Source organism: Mirounga leonina, unplaced genomic scaffold, assembly GCF_011800145.1.
Source record: "Mirounga leonina isolate KUSES-001 unplaced genomic scaffold, KU_Mleo_1.0 Mir_114, whole genome shotgun sequence".
In the NCBI taxonomy this organism is placed as follows: Eukaryota; Metazoa; Chordata; class Mammalia; order Carnivora; family Phocidae; genus Mirounga; species Mirounga leonina.
In genome coordinates this window covers 43,579,658-43,596,729 of record NW_023270265.1, presented here as the reverse complement: position 1 = coordinate 43,596,729, position 17,072 = coordinate 43,579,658, and the positions used below count along the sequence as shown (strand labels likewise).

Here is a 17,072-nt window from a genome sequence, read left to right as displayed (position 1 = left end):
TTTTTATTATATCTAACATAAAGACATTAATGGCTTATATATAAATAACTAATGTAGGGCGCCTGGGTGGCTCAGTTGGTTAAGCGACTGCCTTCGGCTCAGGTCATGATCCTGGAGTCCCTGGATCGAGTCCCGCATCGGGCTCCCTGCTCAGCAGGGAGTCTGCTTCTCCCTCTGACCCTCCCCCTTCTCATGTGTTCTCTCTCATTCTCTCTTTCTCAAATAAATAAATAAAATCTTTAAAAATAAATAAATAAATAAATAAATAATGTAAGACAGAGTCTGGTGAATGCGACAAAGATTCAGTATGAAAGAGGAGATTTATTTTGACAACTAGACAATGGCATTTTAGGCAGAGTTACAAATGTGACAAATGGCCAAGACAAGAAAGGACACAGAGTGGAGGAACATGCTACTTGAAATGTAGAGAATGGGGCGCCTGGGTGGCTCAGTTGGTTAAGCGACTGCCTTCAGCTCAGGTCATGATCCTGGAGTCCCGGGATCGAGTCCCGCATCGGGCTCCCTGCTCAGCGGGGGTCTGCTTCCCCCTCTGCCCTCTTCCCTCTTCCCTCTCGTAATCTCTGTCTCTCATTCTCTCTCTCAAATAAATAAATAAAATCTTTAAAAAAAAAATGTAGAGAATGAAAGAGGTAGCATCATGAGAAAGAAAATCGAAGTGTGAATTTTGGATCACATTATAAAAGACTTAAAACACCTGAATAAGCCATGCTAGATATACAGAGATTTATTCTGCAGAGAATAGTGGATCACTGAAGGTTTTAAAGTAGGGGGGATAAAGTGATCAGTTGTTTTAGAGGTATTAATTTAGCAGGTGTGTATGGAGTTAAAACTAGAAACGGAAGAGACTGAAGTCCAAATAGTCTGTCATGTTTAAACATGAATATGTTTATCATGTTCCTCAAAATATCGAAGTAAAATCTGAACTGGAATTGCACTAATGCAATATTTGCTTAACCCATCCAAGAAACTAAAAGTTATCTCCACGTACTTAGATCATTTCTCAACACACATTTTTGAGCAATTCTCAAACCCTGTAATCTCAGGACTCTTTTACATTTTGTTTATTTTTAAAGATTTTATTTATTTATTTGACAGAGAGAGACACAGCGAGAGAGGGAACACAAGCAGAGGGAATGGGAGAGGGAGAAGCAGGCTTCCTGCCGAGCAGGGAGCCCGATGCGGGGCTCGATCCCCGGACTCTGGGATCATGACCTGAGCCGAAGGCAGATGCTTAACGACTGAGCCACCCAAGCGCCCCTCTTTTACACTTTTAAAAATTACTGAGGACCCGCCCCCAAAGAACTTTTGTTTACGTGGTTGATAACAACTGACATTTTGCATATTAGAAATTAAGTCTGATAAATTAAAAACTATCCATATTAATTCATTTTAAATTAAAAAATAGAAAACAACTAGCAAGATGGTAGATTTAAATATAAGCTGCATTGATAATTACACCCAATATGAATAATTTAAACACTGCAATTTGAAACACAGATTACCAAATAGAAAAACAAGCCCCAACTACATGCTTTCTAGAAGATATCAACTTTAAATGTAAAGACATAGATAAAACACAAGAAAAAGGTAAGAAAAAGATACACTATGCAAACACTAATCAAAAGAAAGCTGGAGTGGCTATACAAATCAGACAATCTGACTTACTTCTGAATATACTACCAAAAATATAGAGGATATTTCACAATGATAAAGAAGTCAATCAAAAGGACAGAACAATACTAGATATGTATATACCTAATAACAGAGCTTTAAAATACCCAAAGCAAGAACATGAGCTCTTCAAAAGATAAACAGATCCAGAATAAAGTTCATTTCAACACTCATCTCTCAGTAACAGACAGAAAAGCAGGCAGAAAATCAGTATGAATATGAGACCTGAATAACTACCAACCAATTTGAACTGACATTTATGGAATATTCTAATCAGTAACAGCAGAATACACAATCTTTTCCAGTGCATACGGAACATTCACTAAGACAGACCACAGTCTGGGCCATATAACAATCACATTAAATTTAAAATGATGAAAATAATATAAAATATGCTCTCTGACTCTAATGGAAATCATAAATTAACAGAAAGATATTGGAAAACCCCTAAATATTTTGAAATTAAATAATGTATCTATAAATATCCCATGGAAATTTAAAAATATTAAAGTGAATTAAAATGAAAATTCACCATATCAAAACATGTAGGGTACAGAAAGAGTAGTGCTTATATTAAATTTTAAAGAAAAGCCTTAATTTAATCATCTAAAGTTCTATCTTAAGAAACTAGAAAAACATATTAAACCCGAAGTAAGCAAGAAAAAAAAGATACCTATGGCATTTGATGAAACAGAAAATAGAAAACCAAAGAAAAAATGAGAGAAACTAAAAGTGTTTCTTTGAAAAGATCAACAAAATTGATTAACATAATTTACTGATATCAGAAATAAAAGAGCCATCATTCAGATGAAACTGACATTAAAAGATTAAGAGAATACCATGAACAAGTTTTTAATTAATAAATTCAACAATTTCAATGAAATGGACAGATTACTTGAAAGACACTAACTACCAAAGCTCAGTGAGGAAACCAACCAACCTGAATAGTTCTACATCTATGAAAGAACTGAATATGTATTTAAAAACTTTTCTGCAAAGGAAGTTCTAGGCCCAGGTGGGTTCCCTGGTGAATTCTTCCTATTTCAGTTAAGGTATAATACCAATTCTATACAAACTCATCCAGAAAAAAAGAAGAGAAGGGAACAGTTCACAACTCATTTTACAAGGTCATCATTACCCTGATTCCAAAACCAGACAAGGATATTACACGAAAACTAGATCAATATGCTTCATGAACATAGATGTAATAAAATATCAGCAAATCAAATCCAGTAATATATCATCACCAAGAAGAATTTATGCCAGGGATTTAAATAAAGTTGGTTTAACATACAAAAAATCGGTCAATGTAATTCACCCCATTAGCCAACTTAAAACAAAAGCCCATCATTATGATGATGTCCCTAAATGCAGAAAAAGCATCTGACAAAATCCATCACCTATTCAATGATACAAAGTTTCAGTAAACTAGGAATAGAAAACAATGTAATAAAGGTCACTTACAAAAAATCTACAGCTAACATATTTAATGTTCAAAGACTGAACATTTCACCGTAAGATCCAGAAACAGAACAAAGATGTCAATTCTCATCATTTCTATTCAACACTGTACTGGAGGTCCTACTTAGTACAGCAAAGCAAGGGGGGAAAAAAGGCCCATTGTCCAGAAAAGAGAGATGTAGAAGAGTCTTTACTGGCAAACAACATGGTATGTCTACAGAGAAAATACTAAAGAATCAACAAAAATGCTACTAGATTAAGTTAGCATGGTCATGAGGCCATTACCAAAAATTAACTATTTCAGTATACCATTAATGAATAATTGGTAACTGAAATTAAAAAAAGAAAAAAAGAACATGTGTAAAAGCAATGAAGAAAAAAAAATTATTAGCAAATGATGTGTAATACCTTGACACTGACAATGAAGAAATATTACTGAAAGGCATTAAAGCCCTAAATAAATGGAGCGATAGACCGTGTTCACGAATCACAAAACTTGTTAAGATGTCAATTCCTTCCCCCACGTTGGTCTATGGATTCAGTGCAATCCCAATCAAAATCCCAGGAAGCTTTTTTGGTAAAACTGATAAACTGATTCTAAAATTTATATGGAAATGCAAAGATCCTAGAAAAGCTAAAGCAATTTTGAAAACTATTTTAGAGAGCTTACTCCTTTCTTTGTTCTTCTGATTGATTTTCATTCAGTCTCTATGTTTAATAATCTTGCTTTATGTATTTTCCCTTAGAACGAAAAACTCAAAAACTTACTGAAATTAAAATAGGTCTAAATTATAAACAAAGAAAATTAGTTCTTTGACTCAACAAACCTATGTTGAGATAGAAATGCATAAGAATTTAATTAGATGACAACATTTTCTTTGTGGGTGACAGGCATTTACATCAATATAGCTATAGCACAACAAAACAGATTAGTGGTTTTACCAATCTAATGAAATATTAAGATTCATACAAAAGGTATCTCATCTTTTTAAGAAGTAGAAACTAAAAGCAACAGCAGTTTAATTTTATGATCAAAATATTTTCTTGGAAATGGCTGCAAAGCACCATTTACTATCACTAAGAAGTTCTATATGCATTCTAGCATATTCTTACTTTCTTAAAAATTAAAAAAATCCTTAAGATTCCATTGTGATAACACCAGATTTTTTTTTTTTTTTGGTTCACACTTACTTCAAATGAGATACTTTAATCATTTCGATGGGTGACTCATCATTGCCTCGTTCACCGCGAAAAGCAATGCTCCTACCTTTAATTGCAAATATTAAAGAAAATGTGAAATATCAGATGAAACATGTAAGACACAAGAAGCTATACACACCAATAGAATCTGATCAGTGCTGCCTCTACTCTCCCTTTCATTCTTCTACTTGCTTCTAAGCTGTTTCAAGTAATCTAAATTCAAAACGTATTCTCAAAAATATTACACATTGAAGACCAATAATATATTACTTGTATTCAAAGATCTCTTATAAAATGATATTTACCTTTGTTACAGAGTTTCTTGAATACTTTCGGTTGTTCCTTTTAAATAGTTGTATTTTAGAAATTCAAAAATACCAATTTTAAAAGTTTCAATGCATCTATGGTAAAGGAACTGTCTACTGTAAAACTACTGGTATATTTAAAGTAACATAAACACTCCCATGCTCACAAATACTAACTAGTGGGGAAATCACTCTTTAAACAGGTATTTAAGATTTCCTGTCCCAGGTACAAATTGCTCAACTGAAATACTTTTGACCTGGTTCCTATCAAAAGGTCTCTATACACTGAAACTGGGGAATGATAAGAATTAGTTAACTGCCAAAGAAGCGAAATGGTTTTCTGTAATTAAAAAATGCAAATTCTACTTTATGTCTGAACAAATATATTTTAATAACATTTCCCACATTTTTATTTACATTAAACAAAAGAGCATGTTCAATTCAGAGAGAATTGAGCGCCTGCATGCCTCCCTGCTCCTCATTGCTGTCAAATGAGGCCCCTGTTCTTATTTGCCAAACACCCACATCCTTTCCTGACCCTCCTTAGAAGACAGGCTAGAAAAGTCTATAATCTACAAACTCAAATATCCCACTTAAGCAAGTTAGTAACTATGACTTATAAATTTGTTGCTCAAAAATATTCTGTAAAAAAAAGACTTCTAAGTTATCTAACAGTCCTGAGCTGACTGGAAAAAATGAATACGCCTTTTTTTTTTTTTCTTTTAAAGTGAATGATACTAGAAAACAGCAGTTCGCCCCTGGGCTACCATGTAATTAGAGAGACCCCAATCTAGGGGCAGGGGTTACTAGGCAGGTCACTTCCAGATGAGACCAGAACAACACTGACTGATTCCAGTGGGGCTAACTCCTTGAGGTTTAGTAACATACTCAGATAAGTAAGAACAACCATATCTTGGAAATACATATTGAGAAAATACTCAATTTACTACACACACGTGCACACACACATATCTTAAGATTCAAACTATCTACATATATTCTTATTGCTACACCATTTTAAAGAAACTCACCACAATTTTGTTAAGAATTCAATTTGAAATCATGCATCTGTTATAAAATAATTTGAAACTCTCACTTTATCTTCAAGTTCTTCATTTTGAAACTCATTGAGTTGTAGGTTTTTAAACAATTCTGAACAAGTTACTTTACTGGAATGCTTCCTCTTGTAAAGTCTTTAAGCTCTCAGTCAGAGACTATCAAAAGTTTTAAATTTGAGCACTTAAAGACAATCCTTACTTAGAAATTTATAAAGGTTTTCCTAACAAAGGCCAAAAGTTTTAGAATAAAGCCTACTACAAAGATTTATTTTAAAACCGTACTTTTGGTTATCCATACAATGTACTTAAAAGTAGAACTGATACCATATGAACTTATGAATCCATCTGTTCACACTAATGGTACTCCATTTACCATGCACTTGTGTTAACACAATCTGCATACAAACAACAACCAGGAGCCTTTCCAGGGCAATTATTACAGAAAAACAACAACAAAATGAATATACAAATAGGATATAAAAAAAACCTTCCAAGTTGAAAGAAAGTTTTCTGGAATATGTTTTATAAATAGCAACATCTTTGATCAAGGTGACAAACCATTTTCAATCTTTTAATAGTCTAAATACACAAACCTGTTGGAAGATCAACCAGCTGAAGTTCATTTCTCACTAATCCCATATTGTTTGGTGTTGAAGTAGCAAAGGAAAGAAAACCAGTCAAACTTGTCCACTCGATACCCCTAAAATGATAAATTAAATAAAGTTTAGTCAAATACCTTTTTTTGTTTGAGCAACTTACCTGAAAAATAAGTTTTTCCTAAGACCTAAATTCTATCATACAAGTAATTAATATTAATATGACCTTTAATTTGAGACTAAATTATCATATGTTTCCAATATATATATGAAATTATTTCTAATTAAAACTTTATCTCCAAATGTTATGGTGGGCAAGACAGTTTAGTTACCAGGATTCATGGCAGCATTAAAATGACTATCAAAATCTGGCAGAGGAGAGAGACACACATCACAGCAGTGTCCAAGAATTCCACTGCTTAAGACAGAGTGGTACTGAAATATTCTGAGCCAGACTGCTTAAAGTTGGGTACACTGAGGAATTTTTTTTTTTTAAAGATTTTATTTATTTGAAAGAGAGAGAGAGACAGTGAGAGCAGGAACACAAGAAGGGGGAGTGGGAGAGTGAGAAGCAGGCTTTCCGTGGAGCAGGGAGCCCGATGCGGGGCTCGATCCCAGGACCCTGGGATCACGACCTGAGCTGAAGGCAGACGCTTAATGACTGAGCCACCCAGGCGCCTCTACACTGAGGAATTTATCAAATTTCCTATTTGGTTAGGAGGCAGAAATTCCTGAAGTAAACAATTCGAACCGAGCTGTTAAATATGGACGTGGCTGACAGTTCCAAATGGTGTATTAGAGAAAAGCACAAAAGAAAAATCTCAAAGAAATGATAAGACAGCAAGCAACCTATCAGCCAGATGCCTCAGAGTCTCCTTTTTGAGGACTGATAGCAAATGAGTCCAGTTTCTCCCACTGACACTAACTACAGAGTGTTACCGCCATGGCTTGTGGAGAATGGAGGCAGGGGGTGGGGCAGGGAAGGAGACACAGGATAAGTGGACCATCAGCATCATGAGAAGAAGGAGAAACACTGTACTATTGCCCTGCCTTGCTTACAAGGTAATAGAGGCTGGTTGGGAGGGAAGTCCAAACCTTTGCTCTACGTGCAACTGCTCACCAGAATTATAGGACAACTGTTTTTAACAATGTATCGTCTATGGCTGCTTTCATGATGTAATGGCAGAGTTGAGTAGTTGTGACAGAAATTCTATGGCCTGCAAAACCTAAAATATTACTATCTGGTCCTTTACAGAAAATGTTTGTTAACTCCTGATCTAGTTTATCCACATCTACTTCAACTTGAAAGCTATTGCTAGATTTAGCATTAAATACTGCCTGAACACGTCCCTCATTTGCCCAAGAAGATATGCTGGCTTCCTGCATCATATCCAAACTCAGGTGACTTTCAAGGCCTTCCGGTCACTGGCCTCATCCTACCTAACCAAACTTACCTTTCAATCCTTTGAACCTTGTCTGCTATTGTAACTGCAGTAACTTTCCTCACTTACCCCTGTGTATCCACCTATTTGTCTTTTCTCAGAGGGGCAAAGATAATCCCAAAGGAACTAAAAATAATATTTGTTAGAGCAGGGACTTGCTGTAGTCATCAAGGATTATAACTCTTTAAGTGTAAAGTTGTGTTGAAACACTCAGATTAGGCTGCTGAAAACTGAGTACTCTTAAGAATTTCCATGCCTAGGGCGCCTGGGTGGCTCAGTTGGTTAAGCGACTGCCTTCGGCTCAGGTCATGATCCTGGAGTCCCTGGATCGAATCCCGCATCGGGCTCCCTGCTCGGCGGGGAGCCTGCTTCTCCCTCTGACCCTCCCCTCTCTCATTCTCTCTGTCTCAAATAAATAAATAAAATCTTTAAAAAAAAAAAAAAAAAAGGAATTTCCATGCCTGGAATGACCTCTCTCCTTCCCTCTTCAAATACTATTCGAATTTAAATCCCAGCTCTAGCAATTCGAGCTCTGTGTTCTCTCTTTATCGGTCTCCTTATCTATTATTACTGCAGGAATAACAACACTGTGTACACAAAGAAAGCCTGCCACATAGTAAGCACTGCACGTATTAGCAATTACCATCATCATCATTATTATTCTAATTTCAAGATCTAACTCAAGCCCAATTTTTGTCATGAGGTCTCCTCATTTACTAAACTCAAACCACACCTATAGTGAATACGATATAAATTTGATGAACTACTCACTGAAAAGTCCCTTTGTCTCTTCTTTCTCTTTCCTTCCCCTAACATGTAACAATATTCACTAAGTTTTCTACTTGGAGTGAACAAAAAAAGTGAGAAATCCTTTTGAACTTATTGTGCTGTTTATGTAAGTCTGGTAGCGTCAATCAGATCTGTTTACCCGTAGAAACCGAAGACATGCTTTCCAAGGCTTGCTGCTGGCAATCTGAACACCTACACTCCATACAGTAATGCCATGATCTCGGGACACTAAGAATCCCAATCCGCCCATTCTTCATTATTTTTAAAAATGTATCTGTGAAGGGCGCCTGGGTGGCTCAGTTGGTTAAGCGACTGCTTTCGGCTCAGGTCATGAGGCTACTTCTCCACCCTGGGGGTCTGCGGGGACCACCCACCTCTGGAAGGCCTTGAAGTTCTACAATCTATAAAACTAACTTCTGCAAATTTATAGACAAAACAGAGATTATTATTTTACTTTGCACAAATCACTCAATTTACTCAAAGCAATACTAAGTCAAAGTTCTGACACCCATATAAACTGCTGTTATTTAGTAAGTTTTGACACTGAAGAGTATTGTGCTATATTATTGTAAACTTAGCCTACTGGACAAAGATGCAAACTAATAATCTAAAAAAATCTAATAATCTAAGAAAACCTCCATGTACCATTTATTTATTCCTTGGTATCTTCCATTAGATTATAAGCATCAAAGGTTATGTTTATAGGAATACAGAAGATGCTCAATATGTACTTGTAATGTATAACTGGCTAAAACATCATGATTTTAAAAACAACCCACAGACAAAACTATCTGCAAGTTAGGCAGTCCATGTATATGCTTAAGATTCAAGTATGTAAGTGATTTTTAAAAAACGTATTTAGTACAAGGGAAAAGCAACTTTTAAAAGTTGACCTTAAATCTGCATATGAATATCTAGAATGTGTCGGGTTTATTGCTAGTAAGTTCAGCAATTTTTATAACACACCTGTGAAATTTTCATAATGGCTTTTAACTGTAATATTATAATCACATTAATTGAAACACAAAGACGGCAGGATTTTAGCATCCTCCTGGGCATCATCTCTGAATATAAAACGTGAATTATCTTCAAAATGGCAATTGAGAGGGAAAATTCATATAAAAAAATGGAGCACATCTGTGTGATCATTCACAACATCAGCCTGAGCAGCATATCCATTACTTGGTATCCCAAGTAACACTATAATTTCAAGTATTACTCAATAACAAATATTATCACAGCATGAGTAAGTCATGTATTTAGTGACATCTACCATCTGAACAATCCAGAAAACAAATCTTATTTAAAACTAATAACTTGCTGATAAACTGGCTATTGAGTCTTTATTAAAGATTTCAGTGATCAGGGGCGCCTGGGTGGCTCAGTTGGTTAAGCGACTGCCTTCGGCACAGGTCATGATCCTGGAGTCCCTGGATTGAGTCCTGCATCAGGCTCCCTGCTCGGCAGGGAGCCTGCTTCTCCCTCTGACCTTCCCCCCTCTCATGTGCTCTCTGTCTCTCTCATTCTCTCTGTCTCAGATATATAAATAAAATCTTTAAAAAAAAAATTGGTTAAAGATTTCAGTGATCAGAAAAAGATGAAACTGTACGGATTTTCCAGAAGCAGGTATAAATTTCTAGCACGAACCCTGGCTTAGTCAACATTTTCATCTTATTGCCAAAATGTGCCCTATGTGCATTTTTTTAGCTGGAGATGTAGCACATGTACTGTAAGTATAAAGGTCAGTTCTGAAGCCTGAAAGGCCCAGATTAAATTTCACAGATTACAATACTGAGTTTCTTCTATAAATTGGGAATAAAAATAGTGCCTACCACATAAAGCTGTGGTGGGGACTCAAAGAAATGGTCATGCGAAGTATTAATACTTAACACGTCCCCAGAACAAGTACTGACTAAATGGAGAGTTTGATTGGTGGGTGTTAGCCACGAAAGGAAACACTAGACACCAAGCCAAGGGTGAAAGGAAATATCAAGGAAGAAATGTAGACTGGAAAGGAGCGAGCAGGTAGCAGCAGTGGCAGAAGGATCTCCTGGAAGAAGAGAAAGATGAGCAACAGCCTGACATGGTCCAAACACAGACCCGTGTCATTGTGACTCTGAAATGGTCAATGGTCTAGTGACTCTGAAAACATTAGGACACCATGTAAAGGTATTTAGGGAGCTCCTGGAGGACACAGCATGAGGTGGAGACCAACAGTCAGCTACCTGGGCTGTACCACAATACGCTCAAAAGAATAAGGCAATGTAAACTTCTCTGGAACTTCCATCACAATCAGAAGTTGTGATACTTAAAGGGTTAACCTTTCCCCATTGAGAAAATACAATTACTCAGAATAACGTGTTCATGAAGGATTAACTACGAATTTTAACATATGCATGAGACCTATAATTATATAATATACAGAGGACAGAAAATGGCCTGTCTTATATGTTTGTTAAAAGATCATCAAAAAATATTGGGAATGTAATAAATTTATATTATACACACATAACTTCACAATCCATCATTGCTAGGGCAAAGAAAGGACAGCAGACATGCCATCAACAAAATAATGCTATGGAGCACATATGCATGCACTTCAAAACAAAGCAACCTTCTTCCCTCAAGTATCTCTGAAAGCACAGCACTCATAAAACACATCACATCTCAAAATGAAAGAAGAGATACTATACAGTTTGGTCCTTTTCTAAAAAAAAACAAATGAGATTAGTTAATAATTAACATGACTTCAAATTTTTCAGGAATAGTCCTACAGATGGATCTTTATAGAAATGAAAAACAAACTATATAAATCTGAACAAGGGAACACAGTGATAGTCAGTGAGAAAATATCCTAGACCTTAGGAGAAATCAGATGCAGCAATAAAAGTTAGAAAAAATTTTCCACTGCATAATATCCTTTTACAAAGCAAACAATTAGTGCTCAGCCTTGATTAACATAACCATTACTTAAACATCAATATTTATTATTTAAAACTTTCAGGCAAATAATTACCACTGCAAAGTATTCAATGTAGTAAAGTCTCCCAGAACTTTTTTCCAGTATGCTTTCTGTTTGTGATCTCAAAGTCATAATGCATACTCACTTGACTTCACAGGAGTGGACGCTTAACTCCTTATGCAGCAGCCCGCTGGTGAGATGGTACACCAGGACAGAACCATTACTTGTACCTATTGAAATGATGTAAGAGAAGAGTATTAATCTAGCCATAGTTCCAGATCTGTCCAAAAAGTCTTTTCTCAAGATTTGAATAATTTTATAACATTTATCTTTTATAAAAGGACCCAAGTTATGTGTTAAGAAAGAGTGAATTTCTCGGTCTTCTCGCTTCTCAAAAATGGGCCTAATCTCATGTGCTCTGAGATCTTACCTAAATCCAGGGACAGAGTTTCACAGAAAGGCTTCAAAATCTAACTCAATACACATGATATTTGAAGAAGCACTTTGCTAAGCTTTTTTACACATGGGAACTCATACTTTTTGAGATTTGGAATGTTTACAATAGCCAGGCCTCAAAAAGGCAACCTAGCAGAACTCATTAACCAGATCTTTTCTATTTTTCTTTACAAAGATTTTTGTTTTGTTTTGTCTTTTATATTACATAAATCATTGAGATGGTCAAGTATGGTGGTTAACTGTGGATTTTGTAGTTAAACTAGCCTGAGTTCAAGCTCTGGCTCTGTCTTACACTCTTACAAATTACCTGCCCACACTAAATCTGTGTTTTTAATTCCTTTAACATGGGAATAATAGAAAATTTACTTGCTGGAGAGTAAATGAGAAGACATATTTTAAACACTTAATACAGTACCTGGCACAAACTAAGCACATGTTTATTACTATTTTTATTATTGTTGTAGTTTGGTTTGTAGTTATTTTATGCCTAAAGCTTTTCATGGCGTCAGGTAGAATGTGTCTATAATTAAATTGAAGAAACATGGCCATACTTGGAAAAGTAATATTTCAGTCCTTAAAATGTTTTTATAAGTTAAGCAAGAAAGTGAACAGTATAACTGGTTGGACAATCATTGTCTCACTGCACATGACTTCAAAAAAATTAATGGATTCATGCAGAGTAATAGAATGTAGAAATGACAGAATAATAATAGAAATAAAAACACTAGGCAAGTTCCAATTTTAGCTTACCTGAATAAAGCTTCATTAAATATTTTACAAAGCTATTCTAGAAAAATACAATATTATACTTGTTTACATTTATTATCTATTCCATGATAATACCTTCTAGTACTGAGACAATATCTAAAGAATTACTAGAACTTTTCAATTAATAAATCATCATCATAATAAAATGATTTTAACATTCTGCAAGCTTCTGTTTTTTGGGGTTTTTTTTGGTTTTGTGTTCTGTTTTTTTTTTTTACAGAGAGTGAGCGCCCACACACTTGTGCACTTGCACGACTTGGGGGGTGAAAGGGAGGGGCAGAGGGGGAAGGAGAGAGAATTTTTAAAAAATATTTTATTTACTTATTTGACAGAGAGAGCGAGAGAGCACAAGCAGGGGGAGCAGCAGAGGGAGAGGGAGAAGCAGGCTCCCCGCTGAGCAGGGAGCCCGAAACGGGCTCGATCCCAGGACCCTGGGATCATGACCCAAGCTGAAGGCAGACACTTAACCGACTCAGCCACCCAGGCACCCCAAGGAGAATCTTAAGCAGACTTTATGCCCAGAGCAGAGCCCTACACAGGGCTTGATCCCATGACAGTAAGATCATGACCTAACCCGAAATCAAGAGTCAGATACTGAGTGAGCCACCCAGGTGCTCCTACATTCTGTAAGTTTTAATGATGCTGAACCTATGACCTAATATTCTAGGGGCACCACAAGGAGCAGTAATTCCACAGTGGAACTCTGCCTCTTTTCCCTAGTGACTGCAAAAGTTTAGGCACTTATTTTATATTTTTTCCTTTTACTTTGTGATTATACTAAATTCAATAAATGACTTGATCATCACACTATACCAGTAAAATACAGCTTATTCTACAATAGAAATCTCAGACCCTGACTTAGCTCCAATTATCTAGCTGTGGCAAGAAGTAATTTTCTCCAAGAAATTGACAAAATCCTAATTGACAATTTAGGTATACTGACACTGTATATACATGTACATATAATGTACATTGACAAATTCCAATTAAAATCTCTATAAGAGGTTTAATATAAGTCAACAGTTTCTAAAACAAAAACTATCTGCATTTATATAAATCTGGACACATGTACACACAGATTACCAAACATTAAAATGCAAACCACTTTCAGAAGACAGTAATGGAAAAACCGGGAAAATCCGAATACTGCCAAATACGATTACTCAAGTGAGCCTTTAGTACTCATGAGTAGGCTGTTAGCTAATTGAGACCTACTAGCAACAAAATAAATGTGGGTCAAGTTTTCATTTTAGAAAAAAAAAAAAAATTACAAATCATGTTATAGACCTGGAGTGAAAGCCAGAAGCCAACGAATAGCATCTTAAGAAAAAATGTTGACAATTTCAAATGAATATACTCCTTTTTGAAATTTTCGAGAAATGCATTTTACCTTATATATGTAATAGCAAATTAAAATTTGTTTTTTTTCCTATGGAGATTAGATTACTCGCATAATGTGACAGCAAGTTGAAACCCAGACCAATTTTCTATCTACAATATAAAACTATGCAATTTCAACCCAAAAGGCAAATCTTAGTTTAAGGAGACCATAGGCACTTTAAACAATGTTTAATATACAATTCTTGGCAAATGAAGAGCATGGCTATTATTAAACTACTAACTATGTATCATTAGTTAACAAAAACCCAGTACAGAATAAGCCTTGGGTGGTCCAAAAAAAGACCAGGAATCTGGATTTAGCATCACACAGGGATTTTTCTCCTAACATTTCAGAAAGGTACCCATTGTGGTCAGGGTCTCTATCACCCAGTGTCAAATGGATGAGTTAACACTGTGATTAAAAATAAATAATAAAAAGATGGGGAGATTAAAAGGACAGAAAAACAAAAAGAAGAAAAATATTTTAAGATGAGTATATATATGATTTCACTGGGCCTCTTCTTCCTTATCCTCAAAGAAAAGATTTTCTTTTTTTTTTTTTTTTTAAGATTTTATTTATTTATTTGACAGAGAGAGACACAGCGAGAGCAGGAACACAAGCAGGGGGAGTGGGAGAGGGAGAAGCAGGCTCCCCACCGAGCAGGGAGCCCGATGCGGGGCTCGATCCCAGGACCCTGGGATCATGACCTGAACCGAAGGTAGACACTTAACGACTAAGCCACCCAGGCACCACCGAAAAGATTTTCTAGTAACTACCAAACTCAAATGTCCTCTAAAACGTAAAACAGGCATGAAGGATTAAGAAAAGAACAGGTCTAATACTCACCAACCGCGAGCAATGGCTGATACACCTTGATGTTTTTGGTGGTCAATGGCGGGCACATACGGATGGCAAACTGTGGAGAGGGCAGCCCTGAAAGCAGTCCTGTCAGCAGGAAGCGGAGGTGCACTTCCTGAAGAATGGGGCCTTTAGGATGCTCCTCCCCAGCAATGGCACTTTGTCCTGATTGGTGAGCACAAGTACAAATATATTCATTACAATGTATGCTGAAATTTAAAGAAACTTTTCAGCAGAAATACTCTTCAAGTCTAGAAGAAATACTCTTCACACCTACAAGGTACCAGGTGGCACTCCAGGGGCTGCAGTTGAACAATGGCTCTGTACTTGGCTCTGGGATGGAAACCACACTGTCTGCCATCTCAAAGGATAGATTACTCTGGAGGACTGCTGTCCAGAATTCAGGGACTTTTGTCATCTAAGAAGCACTGTTTCAGCCAAAGTTCCTGCTATTAGGCACCAAACAAGGCAAATCAGGGGACTTGGGTTAGAGAGCAGCTTCTGTGGAGCAGGATGCTGCAGGACATTCCCATCTCACTGCCTGCCTTTCTAAAGGGTTGCTTTTCCATGTGAGGCACTTCCTCAAGTACATATTAAACTGGTGATCACCAACTGTAGGTTCAAAGAACTCATTTAGATTTCTAATCAGAAATCTTCTCAATGTGTCAATGTAATTACAAAATCTAAGCTTTATAATACTTCATACATAAGTATATGAAATAAATATATATAACATAAATTACATATAATTAATTATATATAAATAAGAATATACAAATACATAAGACAAAGAATATATAAGCTGTCACTGTTGATAGTTAATCTTAAATGGGCATTATTTTCAGATACAGCATTTGTACTTAGGTTATTAAGTTTCAAACTAAAAGGATTTAGTAAAACCATTCTACGTGAATATGAAGAGTACAACAAAATCCAGCCATTCACTAAAAAGATTATACAAATTTTCTACCTATAAACCACTCTAGAATACTGAGATATAGTTTCCAAAAACACGCAATAAAGGAAACATGAGTGTGTGTTTATGCACACATAACACGTACACACCCATGAAAGGGAAAAATGTAAATAATTACCGTAAGTGGGTGATGGGACTCCGAATCCTGTAACCTTCTGAGGCTATAAAGTTGTTTTAATAACAATGTTATTTTAAAATCCATAAGATGTACAGAAAAAATGGCCATCAATTTAATCCAAATAAGATGATCCCATGATATCGTATGATTGATATCAACCTTTGGTAACAAAAGATGGAGTCTACAGGAACGTGGAGTTCAACAGAGAGGTACCATGTTTACAAACCCTCCACAGCTTGGAGCTGACTCCTGGGAATGGCCATTATTTTTCTTCAAACTTCTTCCATAAGAGGCAAATCACAAGGTAGGGCAGATTAGGCCTTAAAAAGCAGCAGGCTTCACCCAATGAATATAAATCTGGCCTCTATATTTAACTGAATTGCTTTCAATTATCACTAAGGACATAGTGAATATCAAATTAAAAGTTTAATTAAAAGTTTTAATTAAAATGTTTTCAAGTAGCAAAGCTTTATTTATTTAATGCTTTTACTTATTTTTTTAAAGATTTTATTTATTTATTTGACAGAGAGAGAGACAGCAAGAGAGGAAACACAAGCAGGGAGAGTGGGAGAGGGAGAAGCAGGCTTCCCGCGGAGCAGGGAGTCAGATGCAGGGCTCGATCCCAGGACCTGGGATCATGACCTGAGCCGAAGGCAGATGCTTAATGACTGAACCACCCAGGCGCCCCATTTAATGCTTTTAAATCAACTACATTGTCAGGAACTGTATACAATCTGTATCCTTTTGTCTTTTAAAAAAATGTAATTTATATCACTTAGACACCTTGCTGTGTAGTATTGAGCAAGTTTTTTTTAGAATCTCTCTGGGTCTCAGTTCCCACTTTCATAAAATAAAAATAATAATATTACCTACTTTGCAGGGTTATTAAGGTAATACACAGTGCATTTAGCACAGTACTTAACACAGTATTAAGCACCCAATGTCATTTCTGATTAAGATTAGTAAGGTAATACTCTTCCTAGTATTATCATCTATCTAGCATCTAAACA

General features: G+C 36.0%; 1 protein-coding gene across 1 annotated transcript in view; it reads right to left on the bottom strand.

The window, feature by feature from the left end:
• Window positions 1-17,072, bottom strand: part of WDR11 (WD repeat domain 11) — a 56,869-nt gene that overhangs the window by 24,235 nt on the left and 15,562 nt on the right. Inside the window, exons 10-13 of the mRNA XM_035030375.1 lie at window positions 14,957-15,133; window positions 11,651-11,735; window positions 6,310-6,416; window positions 4,345-4,420 (exon numbers count right to left, since the gene is read on the bottom strand). Of these exons, the coding sequence (XP_034886266.1) occupies window positions 4,345-4,420; window positions 6,310-6,416; window positions 11,651-11,735; window positions 14,957-15,133 (445 nt within the window). The remainder of the gene's footprint in view (window positions 1-4,344; window positions 4,421-6,309; window positions 6,417-11,650; window positions 11,736-14,956; window positions 15,134-17,072) is intronic.